Source organism: Hemitrygon akajei, chromosome 27 (genome assembly GCF_048418815.1).
Source record: "Hemitrygon akajei chromosome 27, sHemAka1.3, whole genome shotgun sequence".
NCBI classification, from domain to species: Eukaryota; Metazoa; Chordata; class Chondrichthyes; order Myliobatiformes; family Dasyatidae; genus Hemitrygon; species Hemitrygon akajei.
The window spans coordinates 10732880-10755852 of NC_133150.1; the positions used below are offsets into that span (position 1 = coordinate 10732880).

The 22973-nt window shown below is 40.5% G+C and overlaps 2 protein-coding genes across 9 annotated transcripts in view; both read left to right on the forward strand.

Moving 5' to 3' along the window:
- The window catches only part of ppfia4 (PTPRF interacting protein alpha 4), a 682729-nt gene that overhangs the window by 444763 nt on the left and 214993 nt on the right, over positions 1 to 22973 (forward strand). The window lies entirely within an intron of this gene.
- LOC140717012 (glycogenin-1-like) lies at positions 11584 to 13115 on the forward strand. The gene is made up of 2 exons (XM_073030206.1): positions 11584 to 12452; positions 12839 to 13115. Exons 1-2 carry the CDS (start codon positions 11613 to 11615, stop codon positions 13007 to 13009), a joined length of 1011 nt encoding a protein of 336 aa, XP_072886307.1. The 5' UTR covers positions 11584 to 11612; the 3' UTR covers positions 13010 to 13115.

Below are 22973 nucleotides of genomic sequence, written 5' to 3' on the forward strand. Positions count from 1 at the left end.
TACTTTTAAATATACGTTGCGTATACTTCTTTACTGAACAACATTCCAAAATCTCCTAATGACTGGTAAAAAATATATATACTGCAGCCTACCAGGAAAAGTTATTGATCGCCTTTAACTTAAAAGCAGCGTTTTCGCTCCGCCGCTCGACCCCCGCCTTCCCGTTTATCGCAAACCGGCATTTTTCCCACAAGACGCGGCGAAACCGGGTGTGACATCATAGCATCCCGCGATGTAGTACAGAAAACAAATATAGTTAAAACTCTTCTAACTTTAACTAGAAAATGAATTACTAAGCGAAAATATTATAAACTAAATAACTGCCATAAAGGCAGCACAATGCTTTTCTTCGAGTGTTTTCCATGTTGATGAGGGTGAGTACAAATGACTGATTTACAATAATTTAATTGTGAAAGTGCGCTTGATTTATCGTACAATTTCATTGGACCTCTGTGAACTACTCATCAATTTTATTGGTCTACTGTTACGAGGCAAAATGTTTACGAGGCGGCATGAAAAAAAAAACATGTATTAGCCGCTCTGTATTAAAGGCCACAGAGTTCAAAGCTGTTCAAAATGTGGGAAAAAAGTAGCGGCTTAAAATCCGGAATCTACGGTACATCAATCTAGGCCTTTCATGATTGAAAATACTTCCAAATGGTCACTCTTCAGCCCCTGGCATGCTAGAGAAAGCATTCCAAATGTGTCCAGCCTCTCCTTATAGCTAATGCTCCCTAATCCAGGAAACACCCTCACCCTCTCCAAATATGTTCCTCTAATTCTTCAACTCCTCATGAATCTCTACATACTGCTGCTAATCCAATGTTGCTTCAATATACCATATTAAGGTACTCTTCAATTTATTTCTATTATGTCTATTTACCTAGATTCTCTTTAAATGTGAATGTGCTAATCGTCCCAGTTGTTGTTCCCGGGATTTGTTGGACCCACTCTCCCAGTCCAGGTGTCACAGTTCCAAGTGCTCCTATCACCACCGGGATTACTCTGGTTTAACCATCCACATCCTTTCTATCTGCTCTCTCAAGCCCTGGTATTTCTCCAGCTTCTCATATTCTTTCTTTCTGACGTCACTGTTATTTGGGATTGCCGCAGCTATTACTACTGCTTTCTTCTGTTCCTTGTCCCAGTATTACTATGTCTGATTCGTTGGGAGTACCTGCTTATCAATCTGTATTTGGAAGTCCCAGAGGTTCTTAGCTCTGTCACTCCCCACTACCTTCTCAGATATTTCCCATTTGACTTGAGAGTGTCCAATCCATACTCAGCACAGATGCTGCTGTACGCAATTCCTGCAACTTGGTTGTGACATTCAGTGTCTGCTGTCTCTGCCTGCATCTCGCACCCTGCTACTATGTGCTGGATGGTTTAGTGGATTCCTTGCACAGTCAGCATCTTGGGGCTTGTCTGGTGTGATAGACCCCTGCTTCTATCGCCCTTGTGCTCAGTGCATGTTCTTGCGTAGCCATGAACGGTGCCTCAGTGCTGTCCCTCAGCCCTGCCATTTCCAGCCAGTGGTAGGGCTTTCTTATATCAGTCTCCTCAGATATCTAGTAATGGTACATCCCATCCCATGGCTTGATTTGCCATGGCTTCTGGTCCTCTGGCTCTGCTTCACCCACTTCCATTTCCATATTCCCTACTTGCTGTCTGAGGTATTCTCCTAGCAGTTTGTCCTTAGGGGCCCTCTTCCTGACAAACTCATGGATGTTTTGCATTTATGGCCTTGACACTTCCAAGTCCCCATCCCCCTTTATTCAGGTGGTTGTATAGTTGCTCGACGTTGAACTCTGGATGGGATCCTCCATGTATTGTTAGTAGTTTCCGGATCTTAATATCAGTGACTTCCAGTTCGTTCCTTGGCCAGCACACTGTCGCAGCTAGGTATCTGATGACTGGCAGGGCGAATGTGTTGTTGACTGATCTTGTTCTTCCCATTCAGTTAGCTTTTTAGGACCTGTCTCACTCTTTTGAGGTACGTAGATGTTGCAGCCTTCCTTGTGTCCTTATTGTGGCTTCCATGTGCCTGCAGGATCGCACGCGCGCGCGCACACACGCACGCACACACGCACACACACACACACTCTCTCTCTCTCTCTCTCTCTCTCACACTCACTCACATTTATATATCATTCTGAGCAAAATTAGACTACTGGCATTTTCCAATAATACTAACAGCCATTATTGATTTTGATCCTGGACCACACACAAGTAAAACAAAGTTTAGATCATTTCATTCAATGACTTGCACAAGCCGCGGTTGGGTGGGTGGACATCTGCAGCCCCCTCAACAATTGTTTACAGAAGTGTGAATTTGGAAATGTGCATGTGCTTGCTCATATTTGCCATAACAACACTAAGGAAATATTGATATGCCCTTCCCAAAATTGGCAAATTTAAATTCCTACATGTTCCCCAGATTTTATGAAGTACATGAACCAAATGTGAGGAAATACAGTCACGTTAGCTGAAATTGCATTGCAGCTGTGTCGAACTTGATGAAATTAGTTTTTGTTTTGTGAATATTTGTATTAGAAGGATGATGTTAGAGGATTTCATAGTAGGTTGCAGCTTTGTAATTAACGGGCAGAGAGGACTGTTGAATTGGAATTTGCCAGATGATGTTGGTTCCCTTCTCCTCAAGGTGCAACATTGTTCAGTCAGTGTTCTATTGTTCAGGAACATAATAAATTTAGCGTTAGCTGACAAGGAACCAAATATACTGCCTTGCCATTGGACAGTTTTCCTTCTGACACTTTGAGACTAATGCTCAATTACCAATAATTCAATATATTATCTCCTCAAATAGTGCAAGAGCGGAATGATCATTAGTTGGAAAAAGGCAAATGTTTGATATGAAAGAAGATTAATGCACACTAAATCTTCAAAAGTTAAATTCCATTTTGTACTCATCCTTGGCAATCTAAATAAGACATGATTAAACTTATCTAACTGATGCACACGTTCAAATAGCAGATAGCCTTAAGTCTCCCTCTAGTAATCCTCTCGATCTGAATAATCATATCCTACAAATAGACCTAGTAGACCACATGCTCTGACTACATTTTAAATAAAGATGGAAAGAATATTTTTAATTAAACTTCTAATTTGACTGCTGGAATTAACTCCCTCCTCTGTCCCACCCCCATGCTCACTGTATCTTTTCTGTCTGATGCCTGTTTAATGTTGAGCTTTTTTCTCATAAGCTCTGTTGTAAAAATCAGGCAGACTTGATCTCCTTTTTTGTACTACCATTAAAAGCCATGCTTTGATTTTCTAGTGCGCTTAATTGTAGATTTCCAAGTTTTTATGCCCATTAATTCTAGGTTTTTAAGTTCAGTACTGTCCAATAAGCAATGATTGATAGCTGCATTAAGTATGACAAATGGTTTGCACAGATGTCATGAAAGAATAAATGTAAGGAATTGCTGTCTTAGGGTAATGAAAGCTTGAGTAATCTAGATTGACTGTGATAGAAAATAACTCCTGTCCTGTAAAAAAAATGAGACTTCAGACAAATGTTGCTCATTAATTTTCCAAATGTTTTGGCTGAGTACATTTTATAAGGCTGGGTTTTCCTTTCCCTTCTGATTATCAATAATAAATGTTCAGTGTCAATATCTGTAATGACTGCCATCAAATTACCTTTTTAAGTGGTCTGGTAATCACATTTCAGCCCCAGTGCCTGATCACAAAGGCCAATTAACATGTTGTTATGCTGGAGTTTTCTTTTACTCTAAATATTAGGTTGGTTAAAAGGTAAGATGAAAAGGGAAAACCACAAAGTACCCAGGAATTGAAGTCTAAACCAGTAATTTCATACCTCTGTCCAAACTAGAAAAAAAACATTGCTTTAAACTCTTATTTGAGGGTTTCTAGCTCTCTGGGGTTTGTAGCTAAGTTAACAATAAGCTAACAGCTGGGGCCCAGTTTCTCTCCTTTTTGGTTGTTTAGCCAGATGTCCACTGGTTCCCCAGCTGATGTCTTGCTGTGGTACATCTAAAGGAAGAGAAGGAAATCAAGGAATTAACCTTTGGAAAAGCATTAATAATAACAAAAAAAAAAACAATATGCTAGAAGAACTCAGCAGGCCAGACAGCATCTGGATTAAGAGAAGCAATTACCATCTCAGTCTGGGACTTGACATTAGGACTTCTTTGCAAAAGCATTTTGGACTTCTGTGGCCATCAATTAAAAGCAGTTAAAAGGAAACATTGTACCTCTCTGAGCTGGGAAAGTAAGATCAGAAGTGTGTCTTCATAAGATTAGAAACATGTCTTCATAAGATTGTGGATGGGGAAGAAGACAAATGTCGTTGGGATAATGGAGAGAAGGCTCACTATCCTAAGTGATATAGTGGCTTTATATCTTCCAGAATCCAAGGTCTATTTCTCACATCAAACCTGATTTTATCTGATTCTCATCTTTTGTGATGGAATAGTGGGTTGCAAGCTGTTACTTTCACAGCTGGAACCACAATGACCATCAATTTATAGCTAATGTTCAACTATCTTCATGCCAGTGCTACTTTAGCCAGGTACCACAAATAACATAATATGTAAGCTGTTAATCCATTGAATATCTGGTAGCTATTGTCATTGTAAATCACCAAAAAATGTAATTTTACATGTGATCATACTTCTGAATCCTGTATTTTACTGTTTGGTGCAAAAGACTGTACAACTGGATTTATATTAATCAGCTAAAATTTGCATCAAACTATTTAGAATATCTACAGAGCCTGTGAACTAGAAAATGCTCTTGATTTTTCTAGAGTTTGCAGAATAAATGTGCAAATAGTATGTGCAAGGTAACATTGTGTAAATTGATATGTTTTAAATACCATACTTATTATGATAGTGTAGCGGTTAGCCCAATGCTATACAGCTCAGGGTGTCGGAGTTCAATTCCAGCTTCCTCCATAAGAAAGTTTTTATATTCTTCTGGTGAGCACATAGATTTCCTCCAGCTTTCAAAGCTATATTTAATGTATGCAGTATACATCCTGAGATGCTTTTTCTTCCATCCATGAAAATAAAGGAGTGCCCCCAAAGGTGATAGCAGCAAAAGTAACAACTGTATAAATTTAACAGTTAGGAAGTTATTGCTGAATGGAATTGCTTAAATGAAATACCTGATTTTTAATGCAAGTTGGGAAGAATAAGTTCTCAGAAATATAAAAATTCCCTTATGTTTCCTGAATATTTCTGTGTTCCAGAACAGGTAAAAAAACAGATTTAATGAGTAATACAATAGTGACTTTGAAAAGGAGCACCAACAGAGTAAATTTACAAAATTCTCAGATCTTGTTGTATGACTTCAGGAGGATAAGGCAGATAGTGGGTAAGCAACTGGGTAAAACCTCACGTGAAGAGCATGGGTGGTACACGGTAAAGGATTTGACTTGGTCTGTGAAAGCCTTCACCATAAGATCAAAACTACAATATAAGTGTGAACTGAGAAAACGTCCAGAGACATAAAGACAAATAAAAAAGAAAATAAGTAACAAGTCCCTGCTTGAAGGCATTCAGCAAGCTTCCATGTGATAAACCATCAGGGAAATCAAAGCTCATACATTTAAAGCATAATTATTATTTTTTAAAATATATTTTTATTAATTTTTTAAGAGAATTGCATATAATGTATAGAATAATAGTGTAATGAAAATTAATATTAGCCCTCCCCCTCCCCTTAACCCTTCCCCCCTTAACATCCCTGTCTAAAAAAAAAGAAAAAAGAGGGAAAAAAAAGAAAGAAAGAAAGAAAGAAGAAAGAAAGAAGCCCATTGAATCTGCTCCATATTCCATTGTGGTTATCCCGGATCCCACTCAACCCCGTACACCTGCCTTCTCGCTATATCCTTTGATGCCCTGACCAATCAGGAAATGATCAACTTCCGCCTTAAATATACCCAGGGAACTGGCCTCCTCTAGAGTCTGTGGTGGAGCATTCCACACATTCACTACTGTCTAGCTAAAAAAAAATTCCTCCTTACCTCTGTTTTGAAAGGTTGCCTCTCAGTTTTGAGGCTGTGCCCTCTAGTTCTGGATACCCCCACCATAGGAAACATTCTCTCCACATCTACCCTATTTAGTCATTTCAACAAGCGGTAGGTTTCGATGAGATCTCCCCCCCCCCCCACATTCTTCTAAATTCCAGTGAGTACAGGCCCAAAGCTGCCAAACACTCCTCATATGTTAACCACTTCATTCCCAGAATCATCCCCGTAAACCTCCTCTAGACTCTCTCCAATGACAGCATATCCTTTCTGAGATGCAGGGCCCAAAGCTGTTGACAATACTTCAGTTCGAAGTGCGGCCTGACTAGTGTCTTATAAAGGCTTAGCATTATCTCCTTGCTTTTATATTCTATTCCCCTTGAGATAAATGCCAACATTGCATTTGCCTTCTTTACCACAGACTCAACCTGTAAATTAACCTTCTGGGAATTTTGCATGAGGACTCCCAAGTCTCTCTGCACCTCTACTACTTGAACCTTCTCCCTATTTATTGTTCCTTTTACCAGAATGCATTATCACACATTTCCCAGTATATTCGAGCTGCCACTTCTTTTTGTCCATTCTTCCAATTTGTCTAAGTTCTGCGGCAATTGCATTGCTTCCTCAGCACCACCTACTGCACCACCTATCTTTGTATCAACCACAGACTTTGCCACAGAGCCATCAACTCTATTATCCAAATCATTGTCAAACAATGTGAAAAGCAGCAGTCCCAATACCGACCCCTGAGGAAAACCACTAGTCACCGGCAGCCAACCTGAAAAGACCCCCTTTATATATAGTGTGTGTGTGTGTGTGTGTGTGTGTGTGTGTGTGTGTGTGTGTGTGTGTGTGTGTGTGTGTGTGTGTGTGTGTGTGTGTGTGTGTGTGTGTGTGTGTGTGTGTGTGTGTGTATTGTGCTGTGTAAATTTTTAGGTACATATAAAAAAATCGATAAAATGAAGATGCTTCCAAAATTAAATAAATGAAAAGTTTCTAAATAAAGTATCAAAAATTATTATAAAGTGTACTAAACAGTAAGGGGCTAAAACAAACCAATATTTGGTGTGATTTCCACCCCCACCACCTTTAAAACTGCATCAATTTTCTTCACTGCACTGTTGTGTAGTTTTATAAGAAAATCGGCTAATAATTTTTTTTCAAAGATCTTGCGGAAGTTCCCACAGTTCTTCTGCAGACTTCAGCTGTCTTGCTTGCTTCTGTCTCTCCAGGTAACCCCAGAGAGCTTCAATGATATTGAGATCAGGGCTCAATGGAGACTATCTGAAACTCTATGGAAAAATCTAGGGTACCTAATACTTTTGCATGGTACTATATCTTTCTTATTGTAATTTATGTATTTTTAATATTATGTATTGCAATGTACTGCTGCTGCAAAACAACAAGTTTCATGATTTATGTCAGTGATTCTGAGGTGTACCCTTAAATTTCACAGCCACTCAGATGGAAAGTGAGGATGGTAAAAGTGTGGAATCACAGGTGTTCGTGCACGCAATTATTTAAATGAGAAGGTGGTTGTTTTTTTATGAACATGGCAAATGGATGGATTTGAAAGTGGCATTATTTCATTGAATGAATGAAGAGGCTCAGGGGCTCAAAGCTCTTCACATAATTTTGGAGAAATCTGGAACTTTTTTTCTTTCCCCCTATATAAAAGGAGTGTTTGAATTTAGTGGACTAGGGACTATTGAAAAGTTACATTCTATAGCAGTTTCTCTGTAAGATGAAAAACATACAGAGTTGAGTTTATTGTAATATACACAGGTACATCGTGCTGCTGGCAGATCATCAATTCGGTGAAAGACGCTCTTTGGTCGGCCCGAAACTTGATGGTCTACCAGCACGCGGAGATGTCCGTGGGGGAATGCTGCAGACTGGCACATTCTCGGCTGCAGGAGTACGTGCTGAGAAATGCACTCAAACTCGGTGCAGCCACCGCAAAGGCCCGGTGGGGAAGGACCACAGTCTAGGGTCCTTCTCCCGTGGGAGTTGAGGGGTGGGTGGCGGGGTGTATACCCCTAAACCACTGTATGTAAATATGGAATAACAGAGTGCCACCTGGGTGACAGAAGTGTGAGAATGTAAAGAATGTAATGGAAACATTTGAAAGGACTGAGAGTCATTGAATGGTTTATTGTACCTAAATTTATTTTTGAATAAAGTATATTTTGTTTAATAAAAAAAATACACAGGTACATGTATGCACAGGCACGACAAAGAACCAACTCGTGGCAATATCACAGGTACATAGCGTCAGATAAACAGAATCTATCACAGGTACATAGCGTCAGATAAACAGAAACTATCACAGGTACATAGTGTCGCATAAACAGAATCTATCACAGGTACATAGCATCAGATAAACAGAATGTATCACAGGTACATAGCGTCACATAAACAGAATCTATCACAGGTACATAGCATCAGATAAACAGAATCTATCACAGGTACATAGCGTCAGATAAACAGAATCTATCATAGGTACATAGCGTCAGATAAACAGAATTAGTATCACAGCTACATAGCGTCAGATAAACAGAATCAGTATCACAGCTACATAGCGTCAGATAAACAGAATCAGTATCACAGGTACATAGCGTCAGATAAACAGAATCAGTATCACAGGTACATAGCGTCAGATAAACAGAATCTATCACAGGTACATAGCGTCAGATAAACAGAGTATCACAGCTACATAGCGTCAGATAAACAGAATCAGTATCACAGGTACATAGCGTCAGATAAACAATCAGTATCACAGGTACATAGCGTCAGATAAACAGAAGCAGTATCACAGGTACATAGCGTCAGATAAACAGTATAACCACTCCAAAGTCAATGTGACCCTTTCCTTCCACAGAGCCCTCCATTTTTCTTTCATCCATGTGCTTATCTAAGAGTCTCTTAAATGTTCCTAACTTATTTGTTTCTGTTACAATATTAAGTCACCCCTGGCAGTGTGTTCCCGGCACCTACCACTCTCTGTGTTCAAAAAACACCTATCTTTGATGTCCTACATCTCAATACTTCTGCCCAATCACTTTAAAATTATACCCTCTTATATTAGCCATTTCTGCCCTTGGAAAAAGGTACTGGCTGCCCACTCTATCTGTGCTTCCTGTCGTCTTATACATTTCTATCAAGTCACGTCTCTTCCTCCTTCACTCCAAAAAGAAAAGCCCCAGCCTGCCGAACCTTTTCTCATTAAGCATATTCTATAATTGAAGCAACATCCTGGTAATTATCCTGATGGCTGCTAAAAGATGGCATGGCCCACAGGGTGCGGATCTTTGATGACAGATCACAAACAAGAGAAAATCTGCAGCTGCTGGAAATCCAAAGCAATACACAGAAAATGCTGGAGGAACTCAGCAGGCCAGGCAGCATCTGTGGAAAAGAGTAAACAGTCAATGTTTCAGGCTGAGCCCCAAGTCCCAAAACATCGACTTTACTCTTTTCCATCGATGCTGCTTCTTTGTGTTGTGTTTGATGATGTGTTGCTTTCCTGAGGCAGTACCTACTAGGATAGAGGACTGCTACACCAGTAGAGGGGAGTGATGCACCTGTGATGTACGGAATGAGTCCACAGTTCCCTGCAGCTTCTTGTGTTCCTGTGCATTTGAATTCCTGTACTAGACTGTGAGCAACCAAACAGGAGATTTTCAAGAGTACATCTATAGAAATTTGTTAGCATGTTCAGTGACATGCTGAAATTCCTTAACGTATAAAGAAAGTAAAGATGCCGGTGCACCTTCTTTGTGATTGCGTCTATGTGCTGAGCCAAGGAAAGGTCTTCCTATTTGTTAATTTCCTCAGAATTTAAAGCTACAGACTCTCTCTACCATTGATTCCCCCCCATATGAATGGTGCATTTTCTCTCCCCCTCCTCCTTCCTAAAGTCAACAATCAGCTCTTTAGTTTTACTGATGTTGAGTGAGAAGTTGTTGTTGCGGCACCCCTCAATATTAAAGTGATATCCTTTATATAAAATCATCAAGATATTCAGTATTCTCCTGTTATACTGAGTCGTTGATCAACAATGGGGTTGTTGGTGAATTTGTATATAACATTGAGCTTTGCTTCATCTGCACAGTGGAGAATAAAGCAAAGGTTTCAGCACATAGCTTTAAGATGCACCTATGTTGATATCAGTCAGTGAGAAGGAGATTTGTTACCAGTCCTCACTGACTGAAGTTTGTTAATGAAGAAGTTGATCCAGTTGCAGAAGGAGGTATAGAGGCCCTGACAGAGAAGCCTGAAGATATATTTGGATGGAGTGATTGTATTGAATGCTGAGCTATAATTGGTGAATGGCAGTCTGAAGTACGACTTCCTCTGGTCCAGATGGTCCAGAGCAGAGCGAAGAACCAGAGGAACCACAATTGCTCTTCACCTCTCGTGGTGGATCCAAGTAACTCCTGAGGCAGGAATCAATCTGCACCATAACCATCCCCTCGAAGCACTTCATTATGATTGTTGTAAGCCCAGCTGGATGGTAGTCATTGAAGCAGGACACCACACTCTTCTTGAGCAGTACTATCAGTGGAATGATTCTAGGTTTGTGTTGAGGCTGGGTAATTGCACAATCAAAAACAATGGAGCAGTGGACTATTATTATTAAGATAGAATATTCACATTTTTGGACCAAGACAATGGATGTTGAGACTCAGCCTGATCTCATGCACTCATAGATCATTAGGATGGGCTAGACAAGATGAATAGTTAACTTCTTAATCAACTTCTAGAGCACTCTTTGTTTACCTGTATTCAACACATGGAGACTTCACTCTTCTCACCAACAGCTGCCACCCCACCAGTGTGTTGTGCGTGTCTGTCTGTGTAGCAAGCAGCAGTAAAAGGCACATGAAAATATGTAACATGACAACGCAAACATTCCGGTATGTAGGTAAATAATTATAAATATGTAGGCCAGCCGGCACCTGTATTGACAGAAATAGAGTTAATATTTGCAAGTCAGTTACCCTTTATGAGTTTGACATAGTATCCTACAATTCGACTTGAAGCATCTCAAGTATCTTGATTTTGAAGTGAGCACAAGAGAAAATATAATGTTATTTTGAAATTTAGAGATGGTGATAGTTTCTGCTTGTTTATTTTGTTTCTAGAAATGGATGTGTTGAGAGGAGAGAAGGAGAATGTGCAGTTAATTTGCAAAAGAATCGAGGCAGATTAAAGGCATTTGTTAAAACTTGTAATGCACTATCTGGAAGCATAATAAAATATTCAAAAGGAAATTCAAGGATCAACTATATTTGCCATATACATTGACATGTATTAGGAATTTGCTGTGGTGTGTTGGGTGTCATGCAACAAAAACACTTAACAATCATAAAGAATAAAGAATTATATAAAAATTGCATTAGAAGTATGGATAAGGAATAAAATGTGCATTAATGTATAAATTCTTGCATATAGATACAATGTAAATAGCATTTATAAAAGGTGGATTAAAGTGTCTGCAGGTCACCCCTCCGCCCAGAGGGACGGCAGTCTGAGGAGTTCCTCCCCTTTTTGTCCCCCTTTGAAAATTTCACTGCGGGACGCAATTGTCAGCATGCCTGTAGTAACAGACCAGGCCTTTGTGACTCTGGCTACCAATGATGCTTACGCCAAAGGTGCTCTTGTGCTCTGTCAGTCTCTGAAACAACACAACACTACCAGGCAGGTTGTGGTTCTATTTACACCACAGGTATCCAGCAAGATGAGGCATGCGCTCCAGTGTCTGTTTGATGAGGCCAGAGAAGTCAACGTACTGGACAGTGGGGACACGGCTCACCTGGCCCTGTTATCGAGGCCAGAGCTTGGGATCACCTTCACCAAAATACACTGCTGGTGCCTCGTGCAGTACTCGAAGTGCGTCTTTATGGACGCTGATACTCTGGTTTGTCAAAACATAGATGAACTCTTTGAACGAGAAGAGCTCTCTGCTGCTCCAGATCCTGGCTGGCCCGACTGCTTCAACACTGGGGTATTCGTCTACGTTCCTTCCGTTGAAATCTATGACCGATTACTACAGTTTGCGGTAGAGAATGGTAGTTTTGATGGGGGAGATCAAGGCCTGTTGAATAGTTTCTTCAGAAATTGGTCTACAGTGGATATCCATAAACATCTGCCATTCATTTACAATCTGGCCAGCATTGCCTTGTACAGCTACCTCCCTGCCTTCAAACAGTTTGGCGCATCTGTAAAAGTGGTTCACTTTTTGGGACTGACAAAACCTTGGCATCACACGTACAGTGTGGAGACGAAGAGTGCCGTACAGGAGAGTATGTCGCCCATGGACTCCACGTTTATAAACTTCTTGAATACATGGTGGGACATTTATACGACTTCCATTTTGCCACTATTGACACAGGAGAATGGAGAGAAAAGGGAAACTCAGAAACTGCCTCAAGTAAGCACGTGGCAGGTCAGCACGATAGAACAAAAAGAGACTGATGCGAACGAAAAGACACCTCTGGAGCCTGAGAAGTCTGAGCCAGTAATGGATAGCCAGGTTCAACCTGCCCATGTCCAGCCACCTCAACCTCCAGACTCGACTGGCCTTTCAGAACCTCGGAGTCATCAACATCACAAGAGGTAGAAAAAGGGATATCCTCGGAGTCATCACCATCACAAGAGGCAGAAAAAGGGATATCCTCGGAGTCATCACCATCACAAGGGGAGCCAGTATTTCCAAATAAAGTAGAACAGAAGAGTGTCCAATTCATCACAGAATCCAGATCACCGTCTCCAGAGATGATACAGGTAAAGGAAATATCTCCTGACACATCTGAACAGACTGTAAAAGAGGAGATAACAGACTCGTTCTTGGCGCTCTCGCTGGGCTCAGAGCCTGTGGACCCTGACCAAGCTCAGGACTGGTGCAGGTGGGAGGAAGGAAACATGGACTACATGGGAAAGGATGCTTTTGCAAACATTCAGAAAAAGTTGGACAAGTTTCTGAAGTAGTGTTTTGGATGTTTTTAAGCACTCTTCAGCAAAAATACTTTTTTTTTGCTTATATAGATATGGATGGCAGCTTATCTGTAGCATATTTAATATTGCCGATTTACTATTACACTGTAAATAGAATTTTGTTCTGGATGAATTTTTTTTTACATTTATTAGTGGTATTAAAAATTCTTTACAAATCTAAAAAAAAGTGTCTGCAGTGCAGTGACTGAGGTAATAAATTGGGGGGGGGGGCACAGGAGTGTTCACTAGAATGTAGGTCAGTTTAGCCTGTGCTGAGAAACTTTTAAAGTAGTGTGAAGATTTTGATTTAATAGCCTATTCTTGAAAAGGGAAACATTCCAAGGCAGTTTGGAAAAAATGAAGGAGCTGACATAAAAACAATTCACTGTAACATTCTCTCATTCTTTCTGAAGTTCAGTGATCTGATGTTTAAGTGTCACTCTGACAGATGCAGCTGGTACTTACTTAAAACTTTTGATCAGCGTTGCTACCATTGATGACATACCCCGTGTAGATTGTTTGTGGTTTATGATGTTTCCCACAAAATGTAACATCTCGGATATTGTGATAAAATTCGATGTGTTCTGTATTGTAAGCCATTCGGTAACTGTTGATCCACACGTATAGTTTGTTTAAGATGGGACGAAAAAGATCTTGACTTTAGTGTTACCTAACACAGTTTATTTCAAGCAAAGCTCTTCACTGCTTAACTATTTTGAACTTTAATAGTACTCTTATTGCCCTCATATGTCGCAAACAAGACTTCATTCATGGATAAAACATGTAAATATTGTTTTGAAATCCCTTGCATTGACGTCAGCGCAGTGGAATTGAACAATCGAGGCTTCTCTTGCATTTTTAGCTTCTCATTGATGGCACCATAATGAATACTTCTGTTGGAATGTAAGGTTTTTGTTTAACCTGGGCTATATATATATGCATAATATGATGTCTGAGAATTTAATTGTTGTGAGATACATCATGGACTACTGAAGCAATTGCTGTGAAAGGGCTCAGTCTGTACGCAACGCAATATTCGTGTCTTTCAATGGAGAGTTGGGAGAGGCATGGTCATGGCAAGTGGAGGTGAGTGGTAGCAGAGGTGCAGGGAAGGCCTGGTCATGGCAAGTGAAGGTGAGTGGTAGCAGAGGTGCAGGGAAGGCCTGGTCTTGGCAAGTGAAGGTGAGTGGTAGCAGAGGTGCAGGGAAGGCCTGGTCTTGGCAAATGGAGGTGAGTGGTAGCAGAGGTGTAGGGAAGGCCTGGTCTTGGCAAGTGAAGGTGAGTGGTAGCAGAGGTGCAGGGAAGGCCTGGTCTTGGCAAATGGAGGTGAGTGGTAGCAGAGGTGTAGGGAAGGCCTGGTCTTGGCAAGTGAAGGTGAGTGGTAGTAGAGGTGCAGGGAAGGCCTGGTCTTGGCAAGTGAAGATGAGTGGTAGCAGAGTTGCAGGGAAGGCCTGGTCTTGGCAAGTGGAGGTGAGTGGTAGCAGAGGTGTAGGGAAGGCTTGGTCTTGGCAAGTGGAGGTGAGTGGTAGCAGAGGTGTAGGGAAGGCCTGGTCATGGCAAGTGGAGGTGAGTGGTAGCAGAGGTGCAGGGAAGGCCTGGTCTTGGCAAGTGGAGGTGAGTGGTAGCAGAGGTGTAGGGAAGGCCTGGTCTTGGCAAATGGAGGTGAGTGGTAGCAGAGGTGTAGGGAAGGCCTGGTCTTGGCAAGTGAAGATGAGTGGTAGCAGAGGTGCAGGGAAGGCCTGGTCTTGGCAAGTGGAGGTGAGTGGTAGCAGAGGTGCAGGGAAGGCCTGGTCTTGGCAAGTGGAGGTGAGTGGTAGCAGAGGTGCAGGGAAGGCCTGGTCTTGGCAAGTGAAGATGAGTGGTAGCAGAGTTGCAGGGAAGGCCTGGTCTTGGCAAGTGGAGGTGAGTGGTAGCAGAGGTGCAGGGAAGGCCTGGTCTTGGCAAGTGGAGGTGAGTGGTAGCAGAGGTGTAGGGAAGGCCTGGTCTTGGCAAGTGGAGGTGAGTGGTAGCAGAGGTGCAGGGAAGGCCTGGTCTTGGCAAGTGGAAGTGAGTGGTAGCAGAGGTGCAGGGAAGGCCTGGTCATGGCAAGCGGAGTCGGGGTCGACGGAGAGTCATGGCGTCCCCAAGAGCAAGAAAATTCACAATGTCCGATCGATTTAAGCACCAGACTGAATTGAAAAGGTCGGGTATGGGCTGTATCATGTCGGTGGTGTCCAGGTCCCAGAGCAGTCAAAGAACAAGGCAAGACCCAAATGTTTGGACGATTTAAGGGCCATGCCAGATTGAAAAACCAGGGTGAGGCAATGGCTGGTTCTGTTTGCTGATCCGCTATGTTTACTCAGCTCTATGCTGAAATGCAGAGCCAGCTGCAGTGATGCCTGTCTTTGCGTCCGTGGTCTCACAATGTTTACTCACCTTTGCGATGAACTGTGGCTGTTGCCTGCACCAGCTGCAGTGAAGCCTGGCTTTATGTCTTTTGTAAAACTCCAGTTCTGAAACTATTTGCTTACTTTTACTGTTTGCACGATCTGTTTTTTTTCTTTCTCCATGCATTAAATGTTTGATGGTTTTTTAATGGGTTCTCTTAGGGCTTCTTGTTTTGTGGCTGCTTGTAAGGAGACCAATCTCAAGGTTGTATTACATACTTTGATAATAAATGTACTTTGAACTTGGAACTTTGTATGGGAAGGATATCATGGTGACCATTTTGGAAGTCTAATTTAGTCATATCTTCGATGAATAAAGCATTCTTATATTAAAATAGAGACAAGATATTTACAGAGTTAACTGTTGTACCAAAGTCAGCTATTAAGAGAATGGAAAATGTTTTTAACTCTTTGCTTTAATCCTTATATAAAATGTATTGTAGGATAATCTCAAATAACCTTACTCATGATGCACTCAAAAATCCCTTCTCACATGAATAGCTGTTGCATTTCAGAAATCTGATTGGTTTCATTCCGTTTATTTTGCACAAACCTAAGTGATGTGCACCTTCAGATTGAATGTTGTTATTATCTGCTTCATTTAGCTAAGTTATACAATAGTGAAAATCCATTAGGTAATATATTTGATGGATTCCGTTTACATATACTTATGTTGTGTGACAGTTTGGAATTTTATTTATTACTTTTATTTTATACTGAGCCATGGTTATTCTTAAGATATCTTCACAAAGTATTTGTGTATATTATATGGTTATATATATGGTATACTCAGCCAATTCAAATACATTTATTATTGAAATACACACATATATGTCATCATATGTCACCCTGAAATTCATTTTCTTGCCAGCATTCAAAGTAGAGCAAAGAAATATAATAAAATCAATGAAAAGCTACACACAAAGATTGACAATCATTATGCAAAAGAAAAAAATTGTGCAAATACAAAAACCTAAAAATAAATAAATAAATAGATAGATAGATAGATAGATAGATAATGTACAAACATACATACATACATACTGAGAACATGAGTTGTGGAGTCCCTAAAAGTGTGTTGGAGAATAAGCCAGTTGTTCAATGCCAGCTTTTTAAAAGGTAGCCTTAGGGCTTTTAAGACATAAAAATCATGATTGTGCTTTCCCTTACTGCTTACTGCATCTGCTTTTGTGGTGATGTACATTCTTTTCAATTTCATTCAATTTATTTCTGAAGTAAATTTCAAATATTTACCATACCCATGATATTACCTATTTGTAATTCTCATAATCACCTAAAGACTAAATATTTAGTCATGGATATTTTTTTACTTAATATGTTTTCTCCTTTTGTGACACTATTTGCAGTATATGTTTTATATATATCTTTGCATGCATTGCATTCAAACTATATCACAAGAAGGCACCACCAACCATTAAAAGCTGGTACAAATATTGTCTGTAAGATAATATATGATAAATCTATCAATTTGATTCTGAAGGCTGTGCTTTGTGATATGAAAATGATTCCTGGCTGTATTTCATAATTTGCTTCTCTGGATTTCCCTAAAGCCACAGGATGAAACTTGTGGAATCAGTTTAAGGATGAAAGCTGATGTTACTCTAATCTCAGGAAGTGCACTAAAGATAAATCCTTTATTTTATTCTTTCTGTCTACTTATATTACATTTACATAACGTCAAATCGCAAAATTTCCTTTTGTTAAATTATAACAGTTTGACAATCTGCAGAATAGATTAATGTATGAGGCTCCTATATGCTTGTTTTAACTCTTTATTGGAACTGCTGCCCGTGAGTATGAATGTCTCTTCAGAGGACAGTTTAATTTGAGACCCTGTCTTTAACCTACATTGCTTAATGAAAGAATTTCAATTCTTGTAAAACAACATGATTGTAGAAATCCTAAAGGGGTTTATATATTTTTTGTTTTTAGTGGATGGTAGCAGCTTTCTGTCTGTAGTGTTTTTTCTGGTAACTTGTTCACTTGTGACTCATGCAAAGGCAGCATTCGCCAATAAGCAGAATGGTGGTACACCATCTTGATCACCTCATGATACAAAATCCCCAAACTGTTGATATATAGTAATTTCCAGAATATTGACCTGGCAAGTACAACAACCTTTGTCTTTTGCCTCCTACATCACTCCAGTAAAGCTCAGCTTAATATCAGGATTAGAACCACATCATGTGATGCAACATTAAACAGGCTTGTGGACTCAGAACTTCAAATAATCAGGCACATTCTAGCCATGTGTCTCAGTTTCATGCTCCCCCAGCCCCCAATCTTTCTCTGTACCTTGGAACTCATCATGTCCCTAACTTTTCCATGTTTCATTAAAAACTCTGCCACCTGAACATTTAACTCAGTTTCCCTACCTCCATGTATGTTGTCCCACTAGCTGATCATTTGCAGCATTTGTTGATTTTATTACAGCGTGGAAATTGTTGAGGCCCACAGCATGGGAATTCAACACAGAACAATACAGCACCGAACAAGCCATTCAGCCCATGATGTGCTGATCTTGATACCAAATGTATGCTAAATGTACTCTTCCTGGGTCCCATCCTATCCCTCCATTTGCATCATATTCATGTGCCCATCTCTTAAACTCCACCAAACTGCCTGATTCCACTACTCCCTTGGTGACCTATTCCAGATACTTATCATTCTCAGTAAAACAATTTAAAAACTTGCCCTTCACATCGCTTTTGAAGATCAACCCTCTATCCTTAAAAGCACGTCCTTTAGTGTTTGACATTTCTTATTGGGGGAGTGATTCTGACTGTGTTCCTGATCTATGCTTCTCATAATTTAAAAAACCGCAGCCTTTGACACTCTATAGAGAGAACAAACCAAATTTCACCAACCTTTCCTTGTAGCTCCTACCCTCTGCTCCAAGCAATATCCTGTTGAATATCTGCATCCATTTCACAGTCTTCACATCCTCCTCATAATGGGATGATCATCCTTCTTATAATGGGGTGACCAGAACTGCACGCAATGGTCTGACTGAAGTTTTATATCTCTGCAACATGACAAGTATGGCAAGATGCCATATGCCTTTGTTACCACCTTATCCACTATCAACTCCCAAATCCCCCTGTTCATCAGTGCTGTAAAGGGGTCTACCATTAACTGTATACTTTCTCCTTTCATTTGACCTCCCAAAGATCTCTCAGTCTTTGATCTGTCTAGTACAATTAGATATTTATAGGTATCCCATGAAGTTGCAGTAAGATGGTGGCATGTTCAGTCACAGCGACCACTCGGGGGCCAACCAAAGGTATTTTTTTAATTTGTGAAATGTGTTTTTTTTTGTGATGGCACAACTATACTGGACTCCAAGAACTCTGGGTACAGCAGGTTTACTGCATCAGTGAGCTGTGCATTGATCAGAGTAGCTGGCCGGCGTGTTGGAGAAAACCGGACTGGGTTTAGAGGAGCTGGCCTGGGTGCAGACTGTGTTGCACCCTGCTACTCGAAGCCATCAGAGTTGGTGCACAATGGCACTGTGCAGAGTAACCATTGGGTGAATGTCTTGGACATTTCTCTTGCAATCTCAAGACCTTGTTGGACATTGTTACCCTTTGTTTGGTGGGAGTTGCGAACCATCAGTTGTAGTAAAGATTAGGCCTCAAGTCACGGACACCAGAGGCGGTGTAGCATGGCATCCAAGCTCGGTTGGGGGCTGACCTCCCCTGTCAGTGCTCAATCAGTGGAACGACAGGCTGAATTTCTGGGAACTGTATTATCTCTTTGTGGGACATGGTGTACAGTATTATATTTATTTATTTATTTGTTTGTTTGTTTGTTTTTTGCATGACTTTTTTTTTGCTCGCCATTTTGAATGTGTTGTTTATGTTTTGCACCTTGGCTCCAGAGGAATGTTGTTTTGTTCAGCTGTATCCATATATGGTTGAATGATAATCAAACTTTGATTTGATTTGAAATGTATTTGCAGAATCCTGTCTTCAGGTGTTACTGTGAACCACAGTAAGAGGTTGACGTATGTTGAGATGCTAAAGTTGGTTGCGAATGCTTTATGCTTCTGCAACATTATCTTGTATCATTGAATGTAAAAAAAGACTTGATGTTACATTCTCATCCGACCTGCCCCTGGCCCCACCCCCAAATTATTGTCCACCTGAATTCATGACGGGATATGGCAGGGATGGATTTAAACCCCTGATTCTGGAGTTGCTTAACTTCGTCACATACTACGTCTGATTTTCAGCATGCCTGTGGTTATGTATTTGAGATTCATCACATTAGCACTTCATTCATACTTGGAATTGCATCCAGGTAAGGTAAAACTCTAAAAATTCAATACGCAATTGTTCAGAAATATTTGCTTTCCTCCAGTTATTTGGCTTCACTTATGTCCAGTGAACGTTGAAGATCTCAGCCGTGATCTTCTTTCTTTGCTTCCTGGAATAACCTGGGATAAATCACTTTGCACATCGTGGCTGTGAGAACTTTAGAGAGGGAAATTGGGAATTGAGCGTGCAGTCTTAGTCTGTCAGTTCATGGTGATGGTGGAGAGTAATCTGTGATGCTGGTACATGACTCTCAACTGCGTCTTTGCAGAGAGACATTTTTAATTGAGAAGGTCGGATGTTCATATCAAGTCAAGTCAAGTCAAGTCAAGTCAACTTTTATTGTCATTTCGACCATAACTACTGGTACAATGCATAGTAAAAATGAGACAACGTTTTTCAGGACCATGGTTCACAGGACACAGTACAAAAACTAGACTGAACTACGTAATAAAAGAAACACAGAGAAAGCTACACTAGACTACAGACCTACACAGGACTGCATAAAGTGCACAAAAACAGTACCGGCATTACAATAAATAAAAAACAGGACAGTAGGGCAAGGTGTCAGTCCAGGCTTCGGGTATTGAGGAGTCTGATAGCTTGGGGGAAGAAACTGTTATATAGTCTGGTCGTAAGAGCCCGAATGCTTCGGAGCCTTTTCCCAGACGGCAGGAGGGAGAAGAGATTGTATGAGGGGTGCATGGGGTCCTTCATAATGCTGCTTCCTTTGCGGATGCAGCGTGTAGTGTAAATGTCCGTGATGGTGGGAAGAGAAACCCCGATGATCTTCTCAGCTGACCTCACTATCCACTGCAGGGTCTTGCGATCCGAGATGGTACATATGAAAGATTATTGAACTGAAACACTAACTCTGTTTCTTTAAAGTTGCTGTCTAATCCATTATTTGTTACATTTTCTGTTTTTTCTAACATCTGCAGTATTTTAAGTGTGTAGAGAATTTATAGGAAAGCAGTCTGCTTCTGCTAATAGAACTCCCATGGAGCTAATGGATCTGTCCAGAATCTGTCCTATTTAGCTCAAAATGTGTGGTTGTGCCTCAAACACAATTAAGGTATTTTCAATTTAAATTATTGGTGTTTGCCTCCGCAGACATTCACTTGAAACATTTCAATTGTTGACTTTAAAAACAAGCAGGTGCCAACATTAAGAAATTTAATTTTCTGCATTTTGCCTGTCTGAACACCTGTCACATACTTGGTCTTAAACTGATGTCCTTGAAGGTTCCTTCAGCAGTAGTGTAACAAGCAATTTTTGAAGACCGCTTTGAAGTGCCCCCTCCAGAATACATGCTCTTGCTAGTGTTAATGCTACTCCCATTTATTGTTCAACATTATAAAATACTGATTCATTAATTGATGGTGGGCAGTGAATGATAATGAGCAGGCGGTACAAGAGAATTTCTAATGATTGTGGACAGGGATTGCACAAAGCAATGCTGAAGCTAAGTTGTCAGTTTCACATTAACATGTATCAGAATTGATTACCTGTAGAGACATTTTTTTGTTTTAATGACTGCCCGTGGTTGTAAGGAGTTCTATGCAGGGGAGATTATCCTGTGGTGTAGAAATCAATGTCAGGATGATGTCTCCAGCTGTTTGTGAAGCAGTGATGCTTCATAGGAGATAGATCTATCATAAAATGGACTAAAGCTTGCAGAAGCAACTGATCATACTGGATCATTCATTAACTTGCTTAATATGCGTGTTTAATGAATAAAGTGAGATGATTGTTCCAAGGACAGTGTGCCGATTAGTTTTGAATATTTCCATGTATCATCAGGGAAATGTTAAATAGAACATCTTGGCAATGTTCTGTAGTTCAAGTCAAGTCACTTTTATTGTCATTTCGACCATGACTGCTGGTACAGTGCATAGTAAAAACGAGACAACATTTTTCAGGACCATGGTGTTACATGATACAGTACAAAAAACTAGACTGAACTACGTAATATAAAAAAACAACACAGAGAAAGCTACACTAGACTACAGACCTACACAGGACTGCATAAAGTGCACAAAAACAGTGCAGGCATTACAATAAATAATAAACAGGACAGTAGGGCAAGGTGTCAGTCCAGGCTTCGGGCATTGAGGAGTCTGATAGCTTGGAGGAAGAAACTGTTACACAGTCTGGTCGTGAGTGCCCGAATGCTTCGGAGCCTTCTCCCAGACGGCAGGAGGGAGAAGAGATTGAATGAGGGGTGCATTAGTAGAATGCTAAAGTTAGAATGAAGTTAAAGTTTTATTTGCACTCAAAACCAATTTCAAATTCAAGTCAGTCAGTTGCATGTTGATTGTATAAATCACAAAATTCCATTATTCTTATGACAATTCTCTAGCTTAGATTCTGACATACAATAATAACACAGACAACAGCAATGTATCTGTGGAACTGACAAATAGCTCAAAGGATGATAAAAGCCCAATGCAAGATCAAATGAGAGAAAAGACTGAAGAAACAGAAATGCAGCTAACAAGGTGTGGTGAACTACGGTACATATACCTGTCTGGACACGCCCCCCCACTGACTGCTCCTGTGGCTCCTCCCACTGACCGTGGCTCCTCCCATGGACGCCGGTATAAAGGCGATTGGAGCCTGAGCCCTGGTCTTATTGATTGAGAGTTATTGATGGTGCATCACAAGGCCAATGAATAATTCATCTGATAATTCTGGCCATCAAATCACCTTAGCAGTAGCAGGACACCTCTGTCCTGACAATATCTTGGGCTAAATACCTTCCAATTAGATTGTCATGTTTCAGGTATTAGAATTTTGGTCCCATTTGTACAGGTCAGTCTGCCTCTGTAGAGAGTAAAACTTAAGAACTCAAGGTGAGAAAGCGAGTATGTTTTAAGTTACAAAGAGGAGCAAGGGATACTGTGCGTGTGGTTGGCCTATTACAAATGCCATTGGTGCTGTCCAGGAGGGAGCGATGAATGTTTGTCGATCACATCTCATTAGACTGGAGGAAATGTAAACAGAGGAATATAAATGGGAGATGAAGAAATAGAAGGGGTAGAAAAACAGAATGCTGGACCTGTAAGATGTAGAACCTAGCAGCTACCAGCAGAGATCTGAAATTGAAAAGAAATACTGAATAGATCAGGTAACAACAGCAGCAAGATCAAAAAATGTTGTTAATATTACAAATGGATGACGTTTCATCAAAAC

Excerpts from the sequence above, each read along its gene's own strand:
- LOC140717012 (XM_073030206.1), top strand. The coding sequence starts at position 11,613 with ATGCCTGTAGTAACAGACCAGGCCTTTGTGACTCTGGCTACCAATGAT. Across the intron at positions 12,453-12,838 it reads AAACTCAGAAACTGCCTCAA|ACTGTAAAAGAGGAGATAAC; the intron begins GTAAGCACGTGG and ends ACATCTGAACAG.